The 20,633-nt window shown below is 39.1% G+C and overlaps 1 protein-coding gene across 7 annotated transcripts in view; it reads left to right on the top strand.

The window, feature by feature from the left end:
* The window catches only part of LOC133650217 (dedicator of cytokinesis protein 3-like), a 92,878-nt gene extending 72,788 nt beyond the window's left edge, over window positions 1-20,090 (top strand). For 6 of the 7 annotated variants that reach the window (XM_062047241.1, XM_062047232.1, XM_062047210.1 and 3 more), the window contains 12 exons: window positions 1,667-1,753; window positions 1,852-2,031; window positions 3,601-3,684; window positions 6,222-6,338; window positions 6,429-6,523; window positions 8,619-8,700; window positions 12,048-12,129; window positions 12,215-12,312; window positions 13,545-13,620; window positions 16,902-17,021; window positions 17,184-17,269; window positions 19,107-20,090. In XM_062047241.1, the coding sequence (XP_061903225.1) occupies window positions 1,667-1,753; window positions 1,852-2,031; window positions 3,601-3,684; window positions 6,222-6,338; window positions 6,429-6,523; window positions 8,619-8,700; window positions 12,048-12,129; window positions 12,215-12,312; window positions 13,545-13,620; window positions 16,902-17,021; window positions 17,184-17,269; window positions 19,107-19,730 (1,731 nt within the window). In that variant the 3' untranslated portion in view covers window positions 19,731-20,090. The remainder of the gene's footprint in view (window positions 1-1,666; window positions 1,754-1,851; window positions 2,032-3,600; window positions 3,685-6,221; window positions 6,339-6,428; window positions 6,524-8,618; window positions 8,701-12,047; window positions 12,130-12,214; window positions 12,313-13,544; window positions 13,621-16,901; window positions 17,022-17,183; window positions 17,270-19,106) is intronic. The other variant, XM_062047249.1, reaches the window with a different exon arrangement.
* The last annotated feature ends 543 nt before the right edge of the window (window positions 20,091-20,633 follow it).

Below are 20,633 nucleotides of genomic sequence, written 5' to 3'. Positions count from 1 at the left end.
ACATATGATTACCGGTAATGTATGATAAGATTTGCTGTTAAAATAAAGCCAATAATGACATTTTTGTGGTTCCCTTTATTTTGAAAAGTGTCAAAGTATCGAAACACATTTTGATACCAGTACCAATATATTGGTATCGGCACAACCCTACTATCAAGTAGCGATACCATTGTTGCATGTGACGTCCCATCCGGTTGAAGACTAAACACCGGCTCGAACACTTGGCAGGGAAACAATCACCCACTTATGGCGGCACTTGTAAGCAGCACGTATGACAGACTCAGCCAAACTGCCTCATATGTATGGTTGCTATTTTTCATGCCAACAAAGCAAGTATGCCTGATAGAAAATACTCAAAACGTAAAGTATGGATTCGTTTTTCCACATTGTGCTAGCTTAATGCTAATTTACACTGATTTTGTCATATGCATGCTACGGATTAGCATTAGCGATTTTACATGGCGACTTCAACAACTCCAGATTTGGTAATAAAAACTACATCTTAGATGCACATTACAATCAAACAGCTGGTGTGCAATAAGTACAATACATACAGTACAAACACTTTATGGGGCACAACACAAGACTATACTGGCACATACAGCGTCATGGCAAAGACTACTTCCTAGGTAGGCAACACACGTAGTACAGTATATACGCTTTTGCCATCGTACAACTGCATGCAAAGTCTACTATATCACACTTGCAAATGAGATTTAAAAATCTAATATGAAAACAAGATAACAACTAGACAGCAGTTATTTATTTTTAAATGTTACATCAAAAAATGTGATTAATTTATTAACACACATATATACTCAAAAGGACAGAAAATGTGTACCTTTGAATACCGATATCGAATCCCAGGTACTGGGAATATAGGCACCGTATCGATTCAAATGTGAACGGGAGCCATCCCTATTGGTAACTTTATTGAAAGGTTCTATAAACATACTTCACTTGAATCCAATTGTTGATTCTGTCTCCTTGATTGATTGATTGATTGATTGATATATTTTTATTTCAAATATGCATAAAAACAAGAGCAAGCCTGATCCAATACAGTGCTATAGCCTTAACAGCCATTATAACAAAATGAAAAACAATGGAGAATAAAAAACAAAAACAAATGAGCATTGGACTTTCTTTTTCTTTTCTTTTTTTTTCCTTCTTTTTTTTTTTACATATTTGAAAAGGAGTGAGAAGAAGTTTACACTTATTTAATCCCACCCCTTTTCTTTAAATCATAAATTACTCTGAGCTAGAACTACCTGTTCACTCAATGTACAAACTCAAAGAACGTATATATACTGTACATACATCATAGATATATACATACATATGCACACTACACACATACATAGCCACATCATTACCACTAGTGATCATGGAAATGGTATGATGCCACCACAACAACACCACTGCCTCAATGGGCCGCCCCACACTCTTCTGTAACCTTCAGTTCACTACTCGATTGGTTATTGTTTCAAAAACCCATTAGAGAGAAACAAATGACTTTAAAACCACATAGGATAATTTGTCAGGATCATGTTTAGTAGCCATCACATGCCAACTTTGGTCTTCTCATAAACGTCCAAATCTTCTTTGTGTGTTGAACGGGTTTTAGACACATTTTGACAATATCTGGCACTTTGTTTTCTTCCAGAGTCTTTGGATCGAAAGGACAACTCTGATCCTTGCTCATCCTTTGCCTGGAATTTCACGCTGGTTTGAAGTGGAGAAGAGAGAGTTGGTAAGAGAATAAACAAATTAGCCAAAGGGGATGGTCTCTTTAACCCTCAGAAGAAAACCCACTTGGTCTTTAAGCTGTGATTTCTTGGTGTGTTTCAGGTGGAGGTGAGCCCATTAGAAAATGCCATCTGTGTGGTGGAGAACAAGAACCAGGAGCTGCGGACCTTGGTCAGTCAGTATCAACACAAACAGCTACACAACAACGTCAACCTCCTCAGCATGACGCTCAACGGAGTCATTGACGCCGCTGTCAATGGCGGCATTGCCAGATACCAGGAGGTTAGTCAAAGCAGTCGTTGTGGGTGTCAAAGTTTGCCCATCATCCTCAACCCTTATAGGAGACAAGAACACACTTTTCTTTATGTTAGAATAATAATGTGTAAGTTATCACACAAATTTAGTATGCTTAAAGTCCGTTGCTATAGTTATTAGCTATTGTGCTCAAGCTGTGCTTTTTCTGAAAAGTTTCCGGCTCGAAGGACCAAGAAGATGTCAGGTTCAAACACTGATGACATCTATTAAACAGACAAGAAGCAAGGAATTATGCAGAGACAGAGTTCAATTTAGCTCATGAAGAGAATGCATGCGAGCTGCACACTTAGTCACAGTCTCGCCCTACGCTCTAAGGTACAGCTCCCGCATCACTCTATTTATTCAGGAGTTCCCCAGTCAACATCACTGAGGCCGCCTCTAAAAGGAGAGGTCACACATATCATGCAAAGCAGCTCCAGTACGCACAATATGTGACAGAATGTGCTGGGGCCTTGTGATTTCGCCTTGTCTCTGCTTCGTCTGCGTGCTGTCGTCTTATCTTCGTTGAGGTCCTTGAAGTCCTTCATGTTAGCGGGCTAAAACAAAGATAACATCTGCGGCTGAGGCCACCCCTCAGACAACAAGTTTTGTCCTTGCACAGATATAAAAATTACAGCTTGAGCACAATAGCTAATAACTTTAGCAAATTACTTTAAGCATACTAAAGTTGTGCGATAACTTACACATAATTATTCCAACATTTTACCTTTTCTGTGCGTTCTACATAATGAAAAACTGCTAAAATTGGGCGACTAACTATGCGAGTAATGGGGATTAATCTATCTGACTTTTAAGCTCTGTAAAAAAAAAAAATTATAGACATGCTGTAACCATGTAGGTACATTCATGATAACATGTAATACTTTTTTTTACAGTATTATTTTAAGCATTACAACTACTTCACATTGATTCCACAAAGCGCATAGAAAATAACGCTACTTCCGTCAACAACAACAACATAAAGAGCACGTTCTGTATTTGCTACCACTAATCATGGCAGACTTTGTGAGAGCCAACGTTTCATTGACAAAATACAAACATATAATAAAACAACCACTTAAAATGTCCACACTCGCTGGGATGCCAACTGATGGGATGGTTGTATTGTTCAGCACAATTCAGAATAGTCATCAGGTAAAAAATGCTCAGAGCAAACGAGCATCTTGCCGAGTATTCCCAGCGATGTCGTCAGAGATAAGTTGACAGACTTCAGTCTGTCCGGATTTTTAGCTGGTAGCATGTGGAATTATGTTGTTGTGGCCTATTGCCACAACATTTTAGCATTACCTTTTTCAAACTCAAAGGCGACTCAAAGGCGATACAGCAGTTTCAGTAGCTCTCTCGACAGTGTCCTGAAGTGTTGTGTCACAACGCCAGAAAAGTAGTTCCAAACATCGCCAAAATACAAATAATAATAATTGCATGTGTGTCAAAAATCCTACCATACCACTGAAATGAAATAGTAAATCACCGGAAAAAATATTGCCATTGTCAATTTTAGACTTTTGTTGGTAGTAATCTATGTTTTGTTGTCAGGCTTTCTTTGACAAAGATTACATCAGCAGCCACTCCGAGGACAGCGAGAAGATCACACAGCTGAAAAATTTGATGCAGGAGCAGGTGAGAAGTTAACAACTTTGTAACGTGGACTATTTAGGGCAGCGGTGTCAAACTTGTTTTTATTGCATCACAATTATGGCTGCTCTCAGAGGGACGCTTGTAACAGTGAATATATATGAATATAAACATATAAAAATAGCCTATTCCACATTTTGCTAGGTAACTCTTTTTGATTATTACATATTTAACCAACAGATCGATTGGTAATCCTAAATCAAGGTGACGAGCAGATATTTAAGTATTTAGATTTTGAAAACAAAAAAAAATGCTTTGAACATCCTGTTGCATGATCAGATAATACCAAAGTGTAAAACATATGCAATTGCATGCAGTGCATTTTTCTGTCAAAATTGAAAGAACAAATACCTTTAGCCAGAAAGTTCTTTATTATTTCAAGTCTTTCGCAGGCCACATAAATGAGGTGCCAGGCCACATAAATGAAGTGGTAGGCCACACGAGTGATGTGGCAGGCCACATAAATTGATGTGGCAGGCCTCAAAAATGAAATGTCAGATCGCATAAATTAAGTAGCAGGCCACATAAATTAAGTGGTAAGGCACACAAGTGATGTGGCAGGCCACAAAGGGATGTCCCAGGCCACGTAAAAATGATATGGCAGGCCACTACATAAGTGATGTGGCAGGCCACATAAATTGTTGTGGCAGGGCTCCTAAATGAAGTGTCAGATCGCATAAATGAAGTAGAAGGCCACATAAATAGCGTGGTAGGCCACACAAGTTTCTGTGTTTAAAGCGTGACCTTTATCGGTAGTTTTGAAGCCCAAATACCTCCATATTGCACTTTACATACACTCTTTATTAACCAGTAGAATGCCTTTTTTTCCAGTCTTTCTCTCCAGACTGTTTCTGCTTGTATGCACTTTGTATGTGCATGCTGACACACTCTGCATGCGCCTCGGCAGTATATGTGGATGAAAAAAAATGCATTAGTACTGTGGTACTTTATTAGTAGCAGTTCCACCATAACAAACCTGGCAGCAATGCTGAAATCATTTTTTTTAAATCATTCATCATGCTTTGGTTGATGAATAAACAAACAACTACACGGAGACGAAGCTGCTGCCATCGACAACTTTTGTCTCTTGTTAATTTTTTGAAGATATGTAACATTAATGTTTTCACATTCGCAGGCTTTTCGTCAGTATTTTAGCCTAACGTTAGCCACCGTGGCTAGCTGGCTAACTTTACAAACTAACTTGTAAAATATTATAAAACTTATGCAGAAATTGGGGAATTTTCTCTGGCCCTCCCTGAGCGAGTCAGCATCCGAAATCCCTCGCTCTGTAGTAAATGGTAAATGGATTATACTTGTATAGCGCTTTTCTACCTTCAAGGTACTCAAAGCGCTTTGACACTATTTCCACATTCACCCATTCACACACACATTCACACACTGATGGCGGGAGCTGCCATGCAAGGCGCTAACCACGACCCATTAGGAGCAAGGGTGAAGTGTCTTGCTCAAGGACACAACGGACATGACTAGGTTTGTAGAAGCTGGGGATCGAACCAGGAACCCTCAGGTTGCTGGCATGGCCACTCTCCCAACCGCGCCACGCCGTCCCAAGGGGGCTAAATTTACACCACCTACCCTTCGTTATGCCCACTACCCCTAAATGTAAAGAGTCATTGGGACACCACTACCCCCACGGGGACACGCAAAATATAGGGATAGGGCTAAAAAGCAGGGCAAAGGGGTGTCTTGGGACTGGGTCTAATTCTACAGTCAAGCCTAAGGTTTTGTTTGTAATCTGTTCCAAAAAGTCTGACGGTCCAAATAATGTATATCCAATGAATCCGTTCATGACACCCAAAAATAAAAGCACAAAACACATTTTATAGAGAATAACTTTAGTTAAAATTATTAGATGGATATTTTTCTTTTTCTTGTTCTACTATTATTTTTTATTTTTTTTCTGTAGGCACTGGCAATGTTTTTTGGCCCCATGGTGGATTATATTTATTCTACATTTTTAAAAATTATTTATAATTAAAGTTAAAGTTAAAGTAGCAATGATTGTCACACGCACACTAGGTGTGGTGAAATTTGTCCTCTGCATTTGACCCATCCCCTTGTTCACCCCCTGGGAGGTGAGGGGAGCAGTGAGCAGCAGCAGTGCCGCGCCCGGGAATCATTTTTGGTGATTTAACCCCCAATTCCAACCCTTGATGCTGAGTGCCAAGAGGTCCCATTTTTATAGTCTTTGGTATGACTCGGCCGGGGTTTGAACTCACAACCTACCGTTCGCAGGGCGGACACTCTAACCACTAGGCCATTGAGTAGGTGAGATAATAGACTGAGATATTAATTAACACCTGAGATTCTTTGTTTGGACACTCGATTCCACGGAATGATATGCGGCCAAACTAACTAGTTTCTTAGGCACAATCTAACTGTACAATAACCAAACTGTATACGACATTTTTGTTAAAAATGTTCCTGGAAAACTAATTTAAACAAAAAGTGGGCCGTACAAAACATGAGATAAAGTCAGGCTGAAACATGTTTTCTTTTAGGTTCACATCCTTGGAAGCGGCCTGGCTGTGCACGAGAGAATGGTGCACCCAGAAATGCGTCCCCTGCACAAAAAGCTGATAGATCAATTCCAGGTGTTGAGGAACAGCCTCTGCAATGTAAGAACTTTCTTCACATGTTGTCTCAGAGAGAAAAAAAGACCAAAACAGACAAGACTTGTCATCTGATCCAACTTTTTGTGTTTACAGGGTCCATGTGCTTTCGACAAAGCAAACGCCCCCAAAGGGATTGTGGCCACTCACAGTCTCGTTAGTCCCGAGAGCTTCAAAGTACACCGTCACAGGTCAGAAAGCCTTTCAGTATCATCTCCATTGTTGTTTCTCACACTAGAATCAGCTTCTACTGTTATTTCACTTTTTTAGTGTTTGGTTAAGCGACTTTTAACGTGATGCTATTTAAGTTTGTACATTTGTGTTCTTGGCAAGGTGGAGTCAACCCATTTCATCCATTTTTTTGTCAACACCACTTTGTAGACAAAATTGCCAAAATAAATGTTTGCACATGTCTAACTGAACAGACAAAACAGGACAAACTTGTTTTACTATATTGAAAATCACATATGTCACATATTCCTGCGGCTTTTTGTGGCCTTAACAAGATTTTACCATTTGCCCATTTTAGTCTGTAGTATTACTCGTATACCACACTTGAGGCAATAAGACTGACGGCAGCCTAATGAGCATTCTAATACAGTTGTCCCTCGCCACATCGTGCTTTAAAATTTACATCTTGTAAATGTGACTGTCGGTATTATTTTAGGTCCAGAAGGCTTCCTAATATTAAAAAAACATATCTATAAAAGTTGGAAACTGTAAAATATTCTATTCATATTTGTAAATGTATGTACATTTAAATAATTTCTTTACAATGGCCAGGCGGGTAACCAATTAAAAGCGATACTGATGGCGACCAGAAGTAGATTTGTCTATGGAAGCCTGAGTGTGTGCATAAAAGACACAACAAACAAAAATGCTGTTCAAGTACGTTTATAATTGGATACTAAGAAATAATGTTTTATTCATATTTTAAAAGTTATGTAAAGATTTGTATTAACTACCGTATTTTCCGCACTATAAGGCGCACCTAAAAACCTCCAATTTTCTCAAAAGCTGACAGTGCGCCTTATAATCCGGTGCGCCTTATATATGGACCAATATTGAGCCACAACAGGTCTCGCAACTACGGGATGCATAAAGTAACCCCAGCCTCTACTGTAGCGTCTATTCTATGCGCCTTATAATGCGGTGCGCCTTATATATGAACACAGTTTTAAAATAGGCCATTCATTGAAGGTGCGCCTTATAATCCGGTGCGCCTTATAGTGCGGAAAATACGGTATAAATAATCAGGTGTGAACAATGAAGGAAAAACAACTATGATTCAGTTCAGTCCAATATGCGGGGACCCAAACCTCTAACTTACAAAAACACAGTTTAAAAACAAACACACACAAAAAATAATGGTTTTACTCACAGAACAGCAACAAGGCAACAATATCACCAATATCAATATCATATTTAAAATAATTTTGTTCACAAATAGATCTCCTTTGCAACGGGTGCATGCATGTCTGTGCAAAGCAACTGTCTGTGATTGAGAGATAATGTTTAAAGTTTGTAGGAAAAGAGAAAAAAATAGGTTGATATGTCCGAGCAGGGTAAGAAGGGTTCAATATCTCCAATTCAAAACTAGTATGCCGCTTTGGCATTAAATGAAAAAGTGAACAAAACACAATAAATGGGCAAAAACTATGACAATTCAAATGTTCTTTAGACATTATATCTTTAGGGAAAAGGTTTGGCTACAATATAAACTTAAATAGTACAGTTGGTTTAGAAATACGGTCGTAATTCTGTCACGATGACGGCAATCAAAGCGATGCTTAATCAGTAATTATATTTATGGGCTTTTGAATGGATGCAGCTGCGATGCAGGGAAAACCAACTATTACAAATTACGTGTTAACTCACTGCTGAATAATAGTTGATCAGAAACAAGATATAATTGTATTCATGAGGCAATCAAAGTCCGTCAAACTAGAACCATCAAATACCTGCAGCACGGTGATGATCAGCTACTTGGAGTGACCATCCATCCATCCATGTCTAGTTGTTGTGGCCCTAAACAACAGAGTATTAATGCCAGGGGCCGGCCCTGCCTCTGAACATCCCCTGTCTGACTCATCTTCGCCCTTTCTGCCTCTCTTCGTCACGCCAGTAGAAATACAATATTTGTATTCTACATGATGTGCTACCATCTTTCATCCCTCATCACGTCCTCGGCTCCTCCTCTGAATTCCTCATCTGCCATCGTCTCCTTCATCCATAACTGTACTCACTGCACAACTGCACCTCTTCTCTTTTGTCTCGCATCACCAGTGAGATGGCAAATGTTGGAAACCTTTTCATTCTGGCCGACGGCGTGCTGGCTGAGCATCGCGAAGACTTCTATGGCATTCAGGTCAGCACTCATCTGCTAATATGAAAGCGAAAGTCAATGGTGACCTCTGACAAGTACAGGTGGTCCCCTTTCACATTTGAACCGATACAATACAAATTCCCAGTACCTGGTACTCAATACCCGTACTCAACGGTACCAATTTTCAGTACTTTTGTGTGTTTATGTGGTGATAAATGGTCATTTATTTACAAACGTAATAATAAAACATTTTCTTTTTTTTTAAATTGAACATTTCACAAGCTGCTAATGACAACTCTGCTGTCCATAGGGATGGGTACTGGAATCGGTACTTTTATAGGTACTGACTGAAGTCCGTCGGTACTACCAGATACAGATTCATGTAAAATCAAACAATGACATAATTCGATACCTTACCTCGGCTCAAGCACTTAGCCGGGAAACAAGCAATCAAGCATTTAGAGTGAACTCAGCCAGACTGCCTCTACATAGATAATAGTTACAATTTTCCATGCCTAACAAAGCAAGAAGAAAGCACTCAAAAGTACAGTAAGGCTCCACTTTCCAAAATGCACTAGCTCGATGCTAATTTACATCAAATTTGTCATAGACATGCTAACAATTAGCATTAGCGATTTTACATGGCGATTTCAACACCTCCAAATTTGGTAATGAAAACTATAAGTGAAGTGAAGTGAAGTGAATTACATTTATATAGCGCTTTTTCTCAAGTGACTCAAAGCGCTTTACATTGTGAAACCCAATATCTAAGTTACATTTAAACCAGTGTGGGTGGCACTGGGAGCAGGTGGGTAAAGTGTCTTGCCCAAGGACACAACGGCAGTGACTAGGATGGCGGAAGCGGGGATCGAACCTGCAACCCTCAAGTTGCTGGCACGGCCGCTCTACCAACCGAGCTATACCGTCCATAACTAAGAGGCATGTTGTAATCAAACAGCTGGTGTGTAAAGAGTACAATACTTACAGTATAAATTAGTGCTGTCAAATGACTATTTTTAAAAATCAGATTAATCACACTCTTGAATTTGGATGAATCATAATTAATTACAGGTTATTACTCGCCTGATATTTGATCAGAACTTGGTAGCAGTTCCATCTAAAGTCCCATCAGGGTTTATTTTGAAGTTAAATTTTCCAGGGAGCACAACAGTTGAACTAATCTTTGCACTGACATGTGCATTTCATTGATCACTGACCGTATAACAAGCTGCTTCGCCTTTCACGTAACCATCCACGTTTAAGGTAAAGGAGCATGTGCGATTAATCTGTGTAGATGCATGATTAATGGGGTAATTTTTTGTAGTTAGTCACACAAGCTAACTCGTTATTCTGGACAGCCTTAGTATAAACACTTTGTAGGACTCAGCATAAGACAAGAGTGGGATATTCAACTGAATGGCAAAGACTACTTCTTCTCTAAGGCAATACACTACAGCCAATACACTACTGCAATCTCACAACTTGGAATTGCCCCAGCATGCAAAGTCTACTATATGACACTTGGAACTGAGACACAACTAGACAGCACAGCTCAGTGTTAAATGTTAAATTATAAAAATGTATATTTTTTTCAAACAATTAACATTTATTAACACATTTGAATACACGAAAAAGTAGAGTACCAGTATCGATACCCATCCCTCGCTGTCCAGTTATAATTGTTTTGTTGTCTTACACTTCTGAGTCTCATTTCCAAGTATGCATTCATTTCAGATTGTCCTTGGTGTGTTGTTGGAGCCAAAAAGTAGTATATTGGCTTGAAGTTGAATCTTCCAGTGTTTTCCTATGTTGAGCCCTACAAAGGGTTAATAGTATGTTTGGACATGTTAGGACTGAAATGGGACAAGCTGGCAGGTGTGACAACAGATGGTTGTCCAAAACTGACGGGGAAAAATGTTGGACTTTTAAAGAGGATGCAAGATAAAGTGAGAGAAATTAACATTTTTGCATTGTATTATACATCAGGAAGTGTTGTGTAAAACACTGTTAAAAATAAAACCATCAAAAGCAATCTGCTTTTGTATAAAGTTAAGTTAGGTTAAATTAAATTATTATTATTATTATTATTATTATTATTATTATTTATCTTACGGTATATCAAAAATAATTTGAGCAAAATTTAATTGAAATATTATCGGTGTGGCCCTCCAGCAGTGCTCCAGTTGCTCATGCTGCCCCCGGTAAAAATTAATTGCCCACCCCTGGTTTACACTTCAGTGTGTGAATGTGTGAATGTGTGTGTGTGAATGGGTGGATGTGGAAATAGTGTCAAAGCGCTTTGAGTTCCTTAGAAAGGTAGAAAAGCGCTTGACAAGTACAACCCATTTACCATTTTACACTGTACTTATTGTGCTTACCACACACCAGTTTGATTGTAACGTACATCTCAGTTTTTTTGATTGGCAAATTTGGAGGGGTTAAAAAAGCCATGTAAAATCACCAGTGCTAATCATTAGCATGTATATAGGCATATCCAATGTAAATTAGCATCAAGGTAGCGCATTTTGAAAAGTGGAGCCTAACTTTTAAACACGTTCTATCAGTCATTCTTGCTTTGTTGGCATGGAAAATTGCAACATTACCGGCTAGGCTCGCTATGAATATGCCTGTTTGCCTGCCAAGTGCTTGAGCTGGTGCCAATTCTGCAACCGTAAGGGTTGTCATGTGCAACAAAGGCAAAACATGATGGACGCAACAGTCGAGCGGTTGAGATCAAAAAGTGAGGGCGATTTTTGCAGGCGTTTCTCCTCTCTCTGAGCTTTTATGGTGTTCAATTTCTCCCTTCCAATGTGAAAGTAGCTTTTTTTTTTTGTTGGCCCACTGCCACCAGAAGAGCCTGTCTTACGCTTGGGAAGCATAATGAAGAGTCAAAACGTAACTAATCAGTGATTTTATGCTTCCTCAGTGGAGCGGCGCGTGTGCTAATCTCGTTTTCATTGACCAAAATTAAATTCTTTGATTGCACATTGTAACACGGAATGTCGTGGAACAAAGACCAACAAGTGTAAATGTCTGGTATCTTCTATTTATTTTTGCCAAATTTAAGTACAGTATATACTTTTATTTAGAATAATGAATTATAAAGTTCAACGTGTAACAAGCAAGGTGGACAGCAGAAAGTAACAATAAAAATAAAAAAATCCTTAAAAATCCTCACATGCAAATTTCATGATTATGAGATTTCAAACAGGGGCCGCAGCATGTAAATAATGAACATGAGCTGCAAGACATGTTGTTTCTGTTATCTCTTTAAAGTTTTCATAACTCTTTGCAGCCCTTTGAGACACTCGTGATTTAGGGCTACACTTTGAATGAATGAAAACATTCTTTATTCTCTCCTTGATGGTCACATTTATTTTTTACTGCAGGCAAGCCACTCCTCCTCCAGCATTAGCTCCACCCACTCTGCCCCTTCTCAATTAATCAACTCAGCCCTGTCAACAATTAAAGGTGAAGGCAGCATGAAGTGCACATCCTGCGCATGCAAACTACATTTTTTATTGCTGCTTTTTCACTAAACTTGTTTCTCTGACAGAACAAAGCAGAAACAACAGAGACATTTTGATGCTGTTGCCGCCACAGCGAGAACGTCCGAGCAGCGTCTTGTATCAAAACTTCAGCGAGAGCGGACAGGTTAGCTTTGGATGTCATCGTCATTTTGGATATTAGATTTATTCTGAAGCCAGAAGTTATGAAGAGCCAAATGGGACAAAATTAAATAAATAAATATTTCTTGAAATAACTACTTAAATGTGTCATTAATTAATTCCAATTAATTAATTATAAGTGGAATTAAATATATACATGCTATATTTTAAATTAATGTATTCATTAATAATGAATGTATTTAATATAAAATTATTCTAATTATGTAATGACTTAATTATTGCATGATTTAATTAATACTTTTGTGATCTAATTCTAATTCATCATTGATTTCCTTATTTTTATTATTCAACAATGTATTTAATCATTTAGTTAATTTATGACACGTTCAAGTATTAATTTGAAGATATATCTGTTGATTTAATTTTGTCCCATTTGAATTTGTCAGCGCTTCATAAATGTATTTTATTTGTCAAACTCGGCAGTCAAAGTCTGGGCAAATCCTAACATCTGATTGGTTAACCAGCACTTAAAGTTACTCAATTGTGTCATTAACTAATTGAATCAACTGTTATTTAAATTGTTAAATAATTAACCAAATCATAAAAATCATTTAATTAATATTTTATTAAGTCATTCAATAATTACATTACATTGTACATTAAATAAATAATGCAACTTTTAATAACACATTTATGCATTCAATTCCAATCATAATTAACTAAAGACACATTTTAAGTAATTATTCAAAGATTTATTTATTTAATACATTTTGTTCCATTTGGCTCTATAAAAAGTAGCCAAAATCATGAAAATGTATAATATTTTCATTACTGTAGATCCCTGCTATTCCTGAGGGGTTTATGTTCCAAGACCTTCAGTCAATGATGAAAAAGTACGAAAAATAGAAGCACCCATAAAAATGTCCATTTATGATCAACATGGTAAAAGGTCTTAGTCCTCGTTATCAAACACATTTTGAATTCAGTTTTATACATGAAGAAGCAATGATAATATACAGTATTTTACTTACAAAACACACTGTTACACATTACGTCAAGTCAAAGCATCTGCCTGCTGGAAAATGTTGAGTAAATTGACTTGTGAAACAGCGCCCTCTGCTGGATTTATAGCTTTTTCCCTGCAAATACGTGCCATCAAACCACTTTTTTTAAGTTACCATAAAAAACTGTAACCTGCTTGTTGTGGCTTGAACTTAGTGAATATGTTTTCATGTCTGCCATCCTTCACTCTTGCAGCGAGCATTTTTGCATCAGGTGATCAGTCCAGGTTGTAAACCCTGCAGCGACCCCAACCTCTCCTTTACTGACAAAGGTTGGTGTACTGAGAACAAAGCTCATTGCACTTGTACATGCACATGCACATGTACTTGTACTTGTACGTGTACGTGTACCCTACATATATTTACAGTACTTGCACTTGTATGGACTTATTATTGTAGCAAAATTATTTGCAAACGCGTATCTCAATCTGTGCGTCTATAATCCAGTTCATGTGTCTGTGTACTGTGTGTCTGTACCTCGATGTGTGTGTGCGTAATCAGAATCCCGCCAACCGATGGAGGAAACGCAATCATTTTGTACGCTATATGTCATAACAAAACTGATCACTTATTTGAGTACAAAATCCTTTTGACAACTAAGTTACCACTAAAACATGAACTTTTATTCCCATCATTTGATGGAAAATCCATTGCACTTGGCTTGCGAGTGGGTGCGAGGCGCCGACTAGTGGTTAATGTAGGGAAAGACAGGGGAAGTTGAAGACAGACAAGTCTTTTTACAAGTTCGGATCGCTGCACAGACGGACAACAGAAGTGTCGCAAATGTCACGTGTAAAAAGGCAGCCAATCAGGGTTCCTACTTCACAAAAATGTGATTACAGACACACACACATTTTTTTTACACACAAACAACTCTTAGTACGCACTAGTGTTGTCCTGATACCAATATTTTGGTATTGGGTATTTCGGTACTTTTTTAAATACTTTTCGGTACTTTTCTAAATAAAGGGGACCACAAAAAATGTCATTATTGGCTTTATCTTAACAAAAAAATCTTAGGGTACATTAAACATATGTTTCTTATTGCCAGTTTGTCCTTAAATAAAATAGTGAACATACAAGACAACTTGTCTTTTATTAGTAAGTAAACAAACAAAGGCTCCTAATTAGTCTGCTGACGTATGCAGTAACATATTGTGTCATTTATCATTCTATTATTTTGTCAAAATTATTAAGGACAAGTGGTAGAAAATGTATTATTAATCTACTTGTTCATTTACTGTTAATATCTGCTTACTTTCTGTTTTAACATGTTCTATCTACACTTCTGTTAAAATGTAATAATCACTTATTCTTCTGTTGTTTGATACTTTACATTAGTTTTGGATGATACCACAAATTTGGGTAGCTATCCGATACCAAGTAGTTACAGGATCATACATTGGTCATATTCAAAGTCCTCATGTGTCCAGGGACAAATTTCCTGAGTTTATAAACATAATATAAAAATAAAAAAACCGAAATAAGATTTAGTGATGCTAAAAAATATCGATGTAATCATAGTAGTATCGACTAGATACGCTCCTGTACTTGGTATCATTACAGTGGATGTTAGGTGATGTTTGTTTATATTGTAGCCTCCCGGAAGAGTTGGTGCTGCAGGGAATTCTGGGAATTTGTTCTGTGGTGTTTATGTTGTGTTGCCTTGCAAATATTCTCCCAAAATGTGTCTGTCATTGTTGTTCGGTGTGGTTTCACTATATGGCACATGTTTATGACAGTGTTGGCGTTGTTCATACGGCCACCCTTCGTGTGACATGTATGGCTGTTGACTAAGTATGCCCTTCATTCACTTGCATGAAGTGTGTTCAAAGTTATGATTGAAGATGGTTGATTATCGGACATAGCAACATCTTGTCTATAGATCATTTATAACACATCCAGTATTATGACTCCGGTGTGCGGCGGTAAGTAATGAAGCATGAATAGCTATCTCCCGTCCTACAGGGATGATGCTTGTAATAATTGTACTGTATATGTCGCCATGGAGACAAGGATTAGTGATTTAGAAGTAGTATGCTCGTCTGCATGACACGACCGGTACTTTTGGCGGTATAGTACCGAATATGATTCATTAATATTGCGGTACTATACTAATACGGTATACCGTACAACCCTACTACGCACACATAGATTGTATTACACGCACACACAAATATGATTACGCACACACACAGAGATTGTGTTACACGCACACACAAATATGATTACGCGCACACACAGAGATTGTGTTACACGCACACACAAATATGATTTCGCACTCACAACTCTTCCACTGCAGAAATTTAGCAAGAAATCACGCGTAAAAAGACCGCCACTCAAGGATTCCTCCTACACACGAATCCGAATACAGATGCACACAATTTTTTACACACACACAGATCAAAATACGGACAGACCGATTTTTTTTCTCCCATAGACAAATCATAATACGGACGGACGATTTAAAACACGCATACGCTGATACTCTAATTACACAGATTGGGATGAGATACAAATTAGTACACAGACACGTGAATTGGATTACAGACGCACAGATTGAGATACGCGTTTGCAGATACTTTTACTTGTACTTGTGGGTGTACAGTACTTGTACGTGTCCTTGTACTTTTAATTATATTTGTACTAGGGATGTCCGATTATATCGGACTGCCGATATTATCGGCCGATAAATGCTTTAAAATGTAATATCGGAAATTATCGGTATCGGTTTCAAAATTATCGGTATCGGTTTCAAAAAGTAAAATTTATGACTTTTTAAAACGCCGCTGTATGGAGTGGTACACGGACGTAGGGAGAAGTACAGAGCGCCAATAAAGCTTAAAGGCACTTTCTTTGCGTGCCGGCCCAATCACATAATATCTGCGGCTTTTCACACACACAAGTGAATGCAAGGCATACTTGGTCAACAACCATAAAGGTCACACTGAGGGTGACCATATGAACAACTTTAACACTGTTACAAATATGCGCCACACTGTGAACCCACACCAAACAAGAATGACAAACACATTTCGGGAGAACATCCGCACCGTAACACAACATAAACACAACAGAACAATTACCCAGAACCCCTTGCAGCACTAACTCTTACGGGAAGCTACAATATACACCCCCCCCCCCCACCTCAACCCCGCCCACCTCAACCTCCTCATGCTCTCTCAGGGAGAGCATGTCCCAAATTCCAAGCTGCTGTTTTGAGGCATGTTGAAAAAAATTATGCACTTTGTGACTTCAATAATAAATATGGCAGTGCCATGTTGGCATTTTTTTCCCTAACTTGAGTTGATTTATTTTGGAAAACCTTGTTACATTGTTTAATGCATCCAGCGGGGCATCACAACAAAATTAGGCATAATAATGTGTTAATTCCACGACTGTATATATCGGTATCGGTTGGTATCGGAATCGGTAATTAAGAGTTGGACAATATCAGGATATCGGATATCGGCAAAAAAGCCATTATCGGACAACTCTAATTTGTACTTGTACGTGTAGTCGTGTGTACTTATGTTACCTTCTGGTCCTGCAGTTTTGACCGCCCCCAGTAGTTGGAGTTTGGACAGTGGTACCAGAGAAGCTGTGCCTGTTCTATCCGCCCACATTGGGAACATCATGGCGCCTCCTGTTCCCCCACGAAATGTTCCACACGGTATGATCCAAAATATTTATCATATTGTACACCCAAGACCCCACCCCCACGACCCACCCTCAGCCCAGTCGTCAACACTAGTTCCTCTTCAGTTGTCTTCCCCACGTCCTCTTTGCTCCAAGGTGCTTCTCTCAGTCCTTGTGTGTCTACGTCCTCCTACAGGCCAACGCCTGTCGATGCACTTTGATGCTTACCACCACCAACTCAGTGACCTCCCTCCTGCTCTCCCTGCACGATCCCTAAGAAAGGTACCCTCCTCCTCTTCCTCCTTTTATTTGCCCTTCTTGTCATCCTTGTACATACCATATTGTTTACGTGTGAGAAAGAGCGGCTTGTCGCCATTGATTGTTATTCTTATATTATTTCATATTTTATATATATTACATTAACGGGCGGCACGGTGGTACAGGGGTTAGTATGTGTGCCTTCCGCCCGATTGCAGCTGGGATAGGCTCCAGCACCCCTGCAATCAGTGCACCTGTTGCCAGCTAGCGATTAGGGTACTATTTTTCAGCTAACAATTAGGGTGCTAGTTGTCAGCTGATACTTAGCACGTTTGTTAACGATTAGCGGGCCACTTGTCAGATAGAGATTAGTGGCGCAAGCTGCCATCTTACAATTAGGGTGCTAGTTATCAGCTAGCTATTAGAGCACCGGTTGCCAGCTAGCGATTAGAGCACCAGTTGTCAGTTACTGTAGCAATTAGCGCCCCAGTGTACAGTTAGCAATTAGTGCGCCAGTTGTCAACTAGCAATAAGGGCGATGGCTGTCACCCAACGATTAGCACGCTAGTTGTCAGCTATTTATTATTGTGCGAGTTGTCAGCTAGCAATTAGTGCACCAGTTGCATGCAAGCGATGAGAGCACGAGTTGTCAGCGAACGATTAGGGTGCTAGTTGTCAGCTAGGACTTAGCACGTTAGTTAAAGAATATCGTCTAAATTGTTGGATAGAGATTAGTGGCGCAAGCTGCCAACTTACAATTAGGGTGTTAGTTGTCAGCTAGGACTTAGCCCATTAGTTAACGATTAGCGTGCAAATTGTCGGATAAAGATTAGCGGTGCAAGCTTCCAACTTACAATTAGAGCGCTATTTGTCAGTTGGCCATTAGAGCACCAGATGCCAGCTAGCGATTAGGGCGCTAGTTGTCAGCTAATTATTAGTGTGCTAGTTGTCCGCTTGCAATTAGTGGACCGGTTTCCAGCTAGTGATTAGGGCATTAGTTGTCAGCGAACGATTAAGGTTGTCAGCTAGCACTGAGTGCTTTAGTTAACGATTTGCGTGCCAATTGTCAGCTAGCACTTAGTGCTTTAGTTAACGATTTGCGGGCCAATTGTCAGCTAGCGATTAGGGTGCTTGTTGTCAGCTACTGTAATTAGTGGGCCAGTTTACAGCTAGTGATTATGGTACCATTTGTCAGCTAACAATTGGTGCGACAGTTGTCAGCCAACAATTAGGGCACTGGTTTTCTGCTAACGATCAGCGTGCCAGTTGCCAGCGAGCGATTAGGATGCTCGTTGTCAGCAGACGATTAGGGCGCTAGTTGTAAGCTAGCGATTAAGAGCATCAGCTGTCATCTAACAATTAGGGTGCTAGTTGCCAGCTATGCTGCACTATCTGAATGTGTTAGTATTACATAATAACAAAGTATACCTCAGGAGCAGTTTAATTTAAAGCACAATTTTAAATAGGATTTTTTAATTGATTGATTGATTAAAACTTGTAATAGTAGATTGCACAGTACAGTACATATTCCATACAATTGACCACTAAATGGTAACACCCGAATAAGTTTTTCAACTTGTTTAAGTCGGGGTCCACGTTAATCAATTCATGGTAACGGATATATAAGTAGGTCTCCGCTTTATCAGTTCCATCAAAATGTTGAAGACTCTTGTGTAAAACCAATAATCAAGCCACTTCTGTGCATTCCCGAATCCTGCTGAGAACCAGCGTCCTCTGCAGTGGCTTGTTGTGCATAACATAAATGTCCACTGCAGTGGACGCTGGTTCTCAGGAGGACAAAACACTGATAACCAGGATGTCGTCATTGAATCCCAAAACTCCTCACTTTCTGTCTCTTTAGTGTCCCCTGCAACCTTCACCTGCCTCGCCCACCAGTCCACCATCCCTTCTGTGTGGAAGTAACTCCACCTTGTCAGGCAGCAGCAGCTCAGGAGTCTTCACTCTCAGCGAAAGTAACTTAAGCGACCCCCCGTCCGGGCGCACTGACGAGTCCGTCCCTAGCGGCCAGGCCTGGACTACGGAACAGGAGGAACTGGACTCACCTTACTGGCTCATCGGGTACAACGTCTCAGAATGTGAAGTTCCGGACAGAGTCGGCTCTGAGCCTTGTCGAAGCCACGCTTCTTCAGGGGTCACTGCGCCTCAGGGGTTCCGAACCCCAAGAACTGGTACACGAGCGCAGATCAGAGAAGGACCACCGCACTACCAAGATGTCCAGCACGCTCACCACTTCCCCCCTCATTACATCCCCACTTACTTGCCTCTTGACTCCTTGGTTGAGCCTCCTCCTGCTCTGTCACACAAACCGTACCTCAGTTTCCCTCAGGAGAAACCTATGAGCAGCCAGCCCACACAAGCAGTCCTCAGACCTGCGTCAGGCAGCAGCTGCCTTCCTCTATTTGTTGCCACAAAGGAGGACCATCAGCCCAAGGTGGCATGGGGCCACGGCATCAGTCGCGATTGAGATGTGATTAGTTTCACATTTAAATTTAACCCACACAGTTAAAACTGATTTTTGAAAGTGATATTTGTAGGAGCGCTGCCACAATTACCAGACTAAGTCGAACATGTTAATACACTTAAACAAGCAGCTGTGTCTTTTAACCATTTGGCAATTTTTCACGTCATCTCATTATTTTCATACAAAGTAACAATATAACCTTTTTTGCAGAAATGTACCTAATTTATTTGATCTTGTGAAAAAGTACAGATGTTAACCATATATGTATGTACAATTATACTCTTTTTGTATAGAATTCAACATGAGCACTGACCTGCAATCATTCCTGCACAGAATGTGATTTATTAAACTTCATGCTTGATAAAGAACATTTGACTTGTTGACCAGCTTTTGTGAATGAACATTTTTAATAAGGAGGATCTCGGAAAATTTGTACAACTACTACATATATAAAGTGTCCAGCAGAGGGCGCCAATCTGATGCCACAATGTTGAAAATTCGGAATAATTAGAATGAATTCATTATTAATTTTATCAATTCATTATTAATGTATTATCAATTTTATTATTAATGTATTATTAATTTATTATTAATTAGTTGATTATTTATTTATTATTCGTAAGATGTACACAGAACAAGACATTGCATTTCTACATACGGGTCCTTTAAATAAAAGTGGTTTCAAGAAAACTTCAAAGATGTGTTATCCGTTATACTCTATATTTTAGTAGACAAAATTGACTGTAATTTTAGTCGACTAAAATGTTGAGGAATTTAGTCGACTAAAACTAGACTAAAACTAAATCAATTTAGAAGACTAAAATATGACTAAAACTAAAAGATGAGTTGATGATTAAAGCTAAATTAAAAACGGCTGTCAAAATTAAGACTGTTGATGACTAAGTC

Source organism: Entelurus aequoreus, linkage group LG01 (genome assembly GCF_033978785.1).
Source record: "Entelurus aequoreus isolate RoL-2023_Sb linkage group LG01, RoL_Eaeq_v1.1, whole genome shotgun sequence".
Classification (NCBI taxonomy): domain Eukaryota; kingdom Metazoa; phylum Chordata; class Actinopteri; order Syngnathiformes; family Syngnathidae; genus Entelurus; species Entelurus aequoreus.
This window is presented reverse-complemented; position numbering and strand designations above follow the sequence as displayed.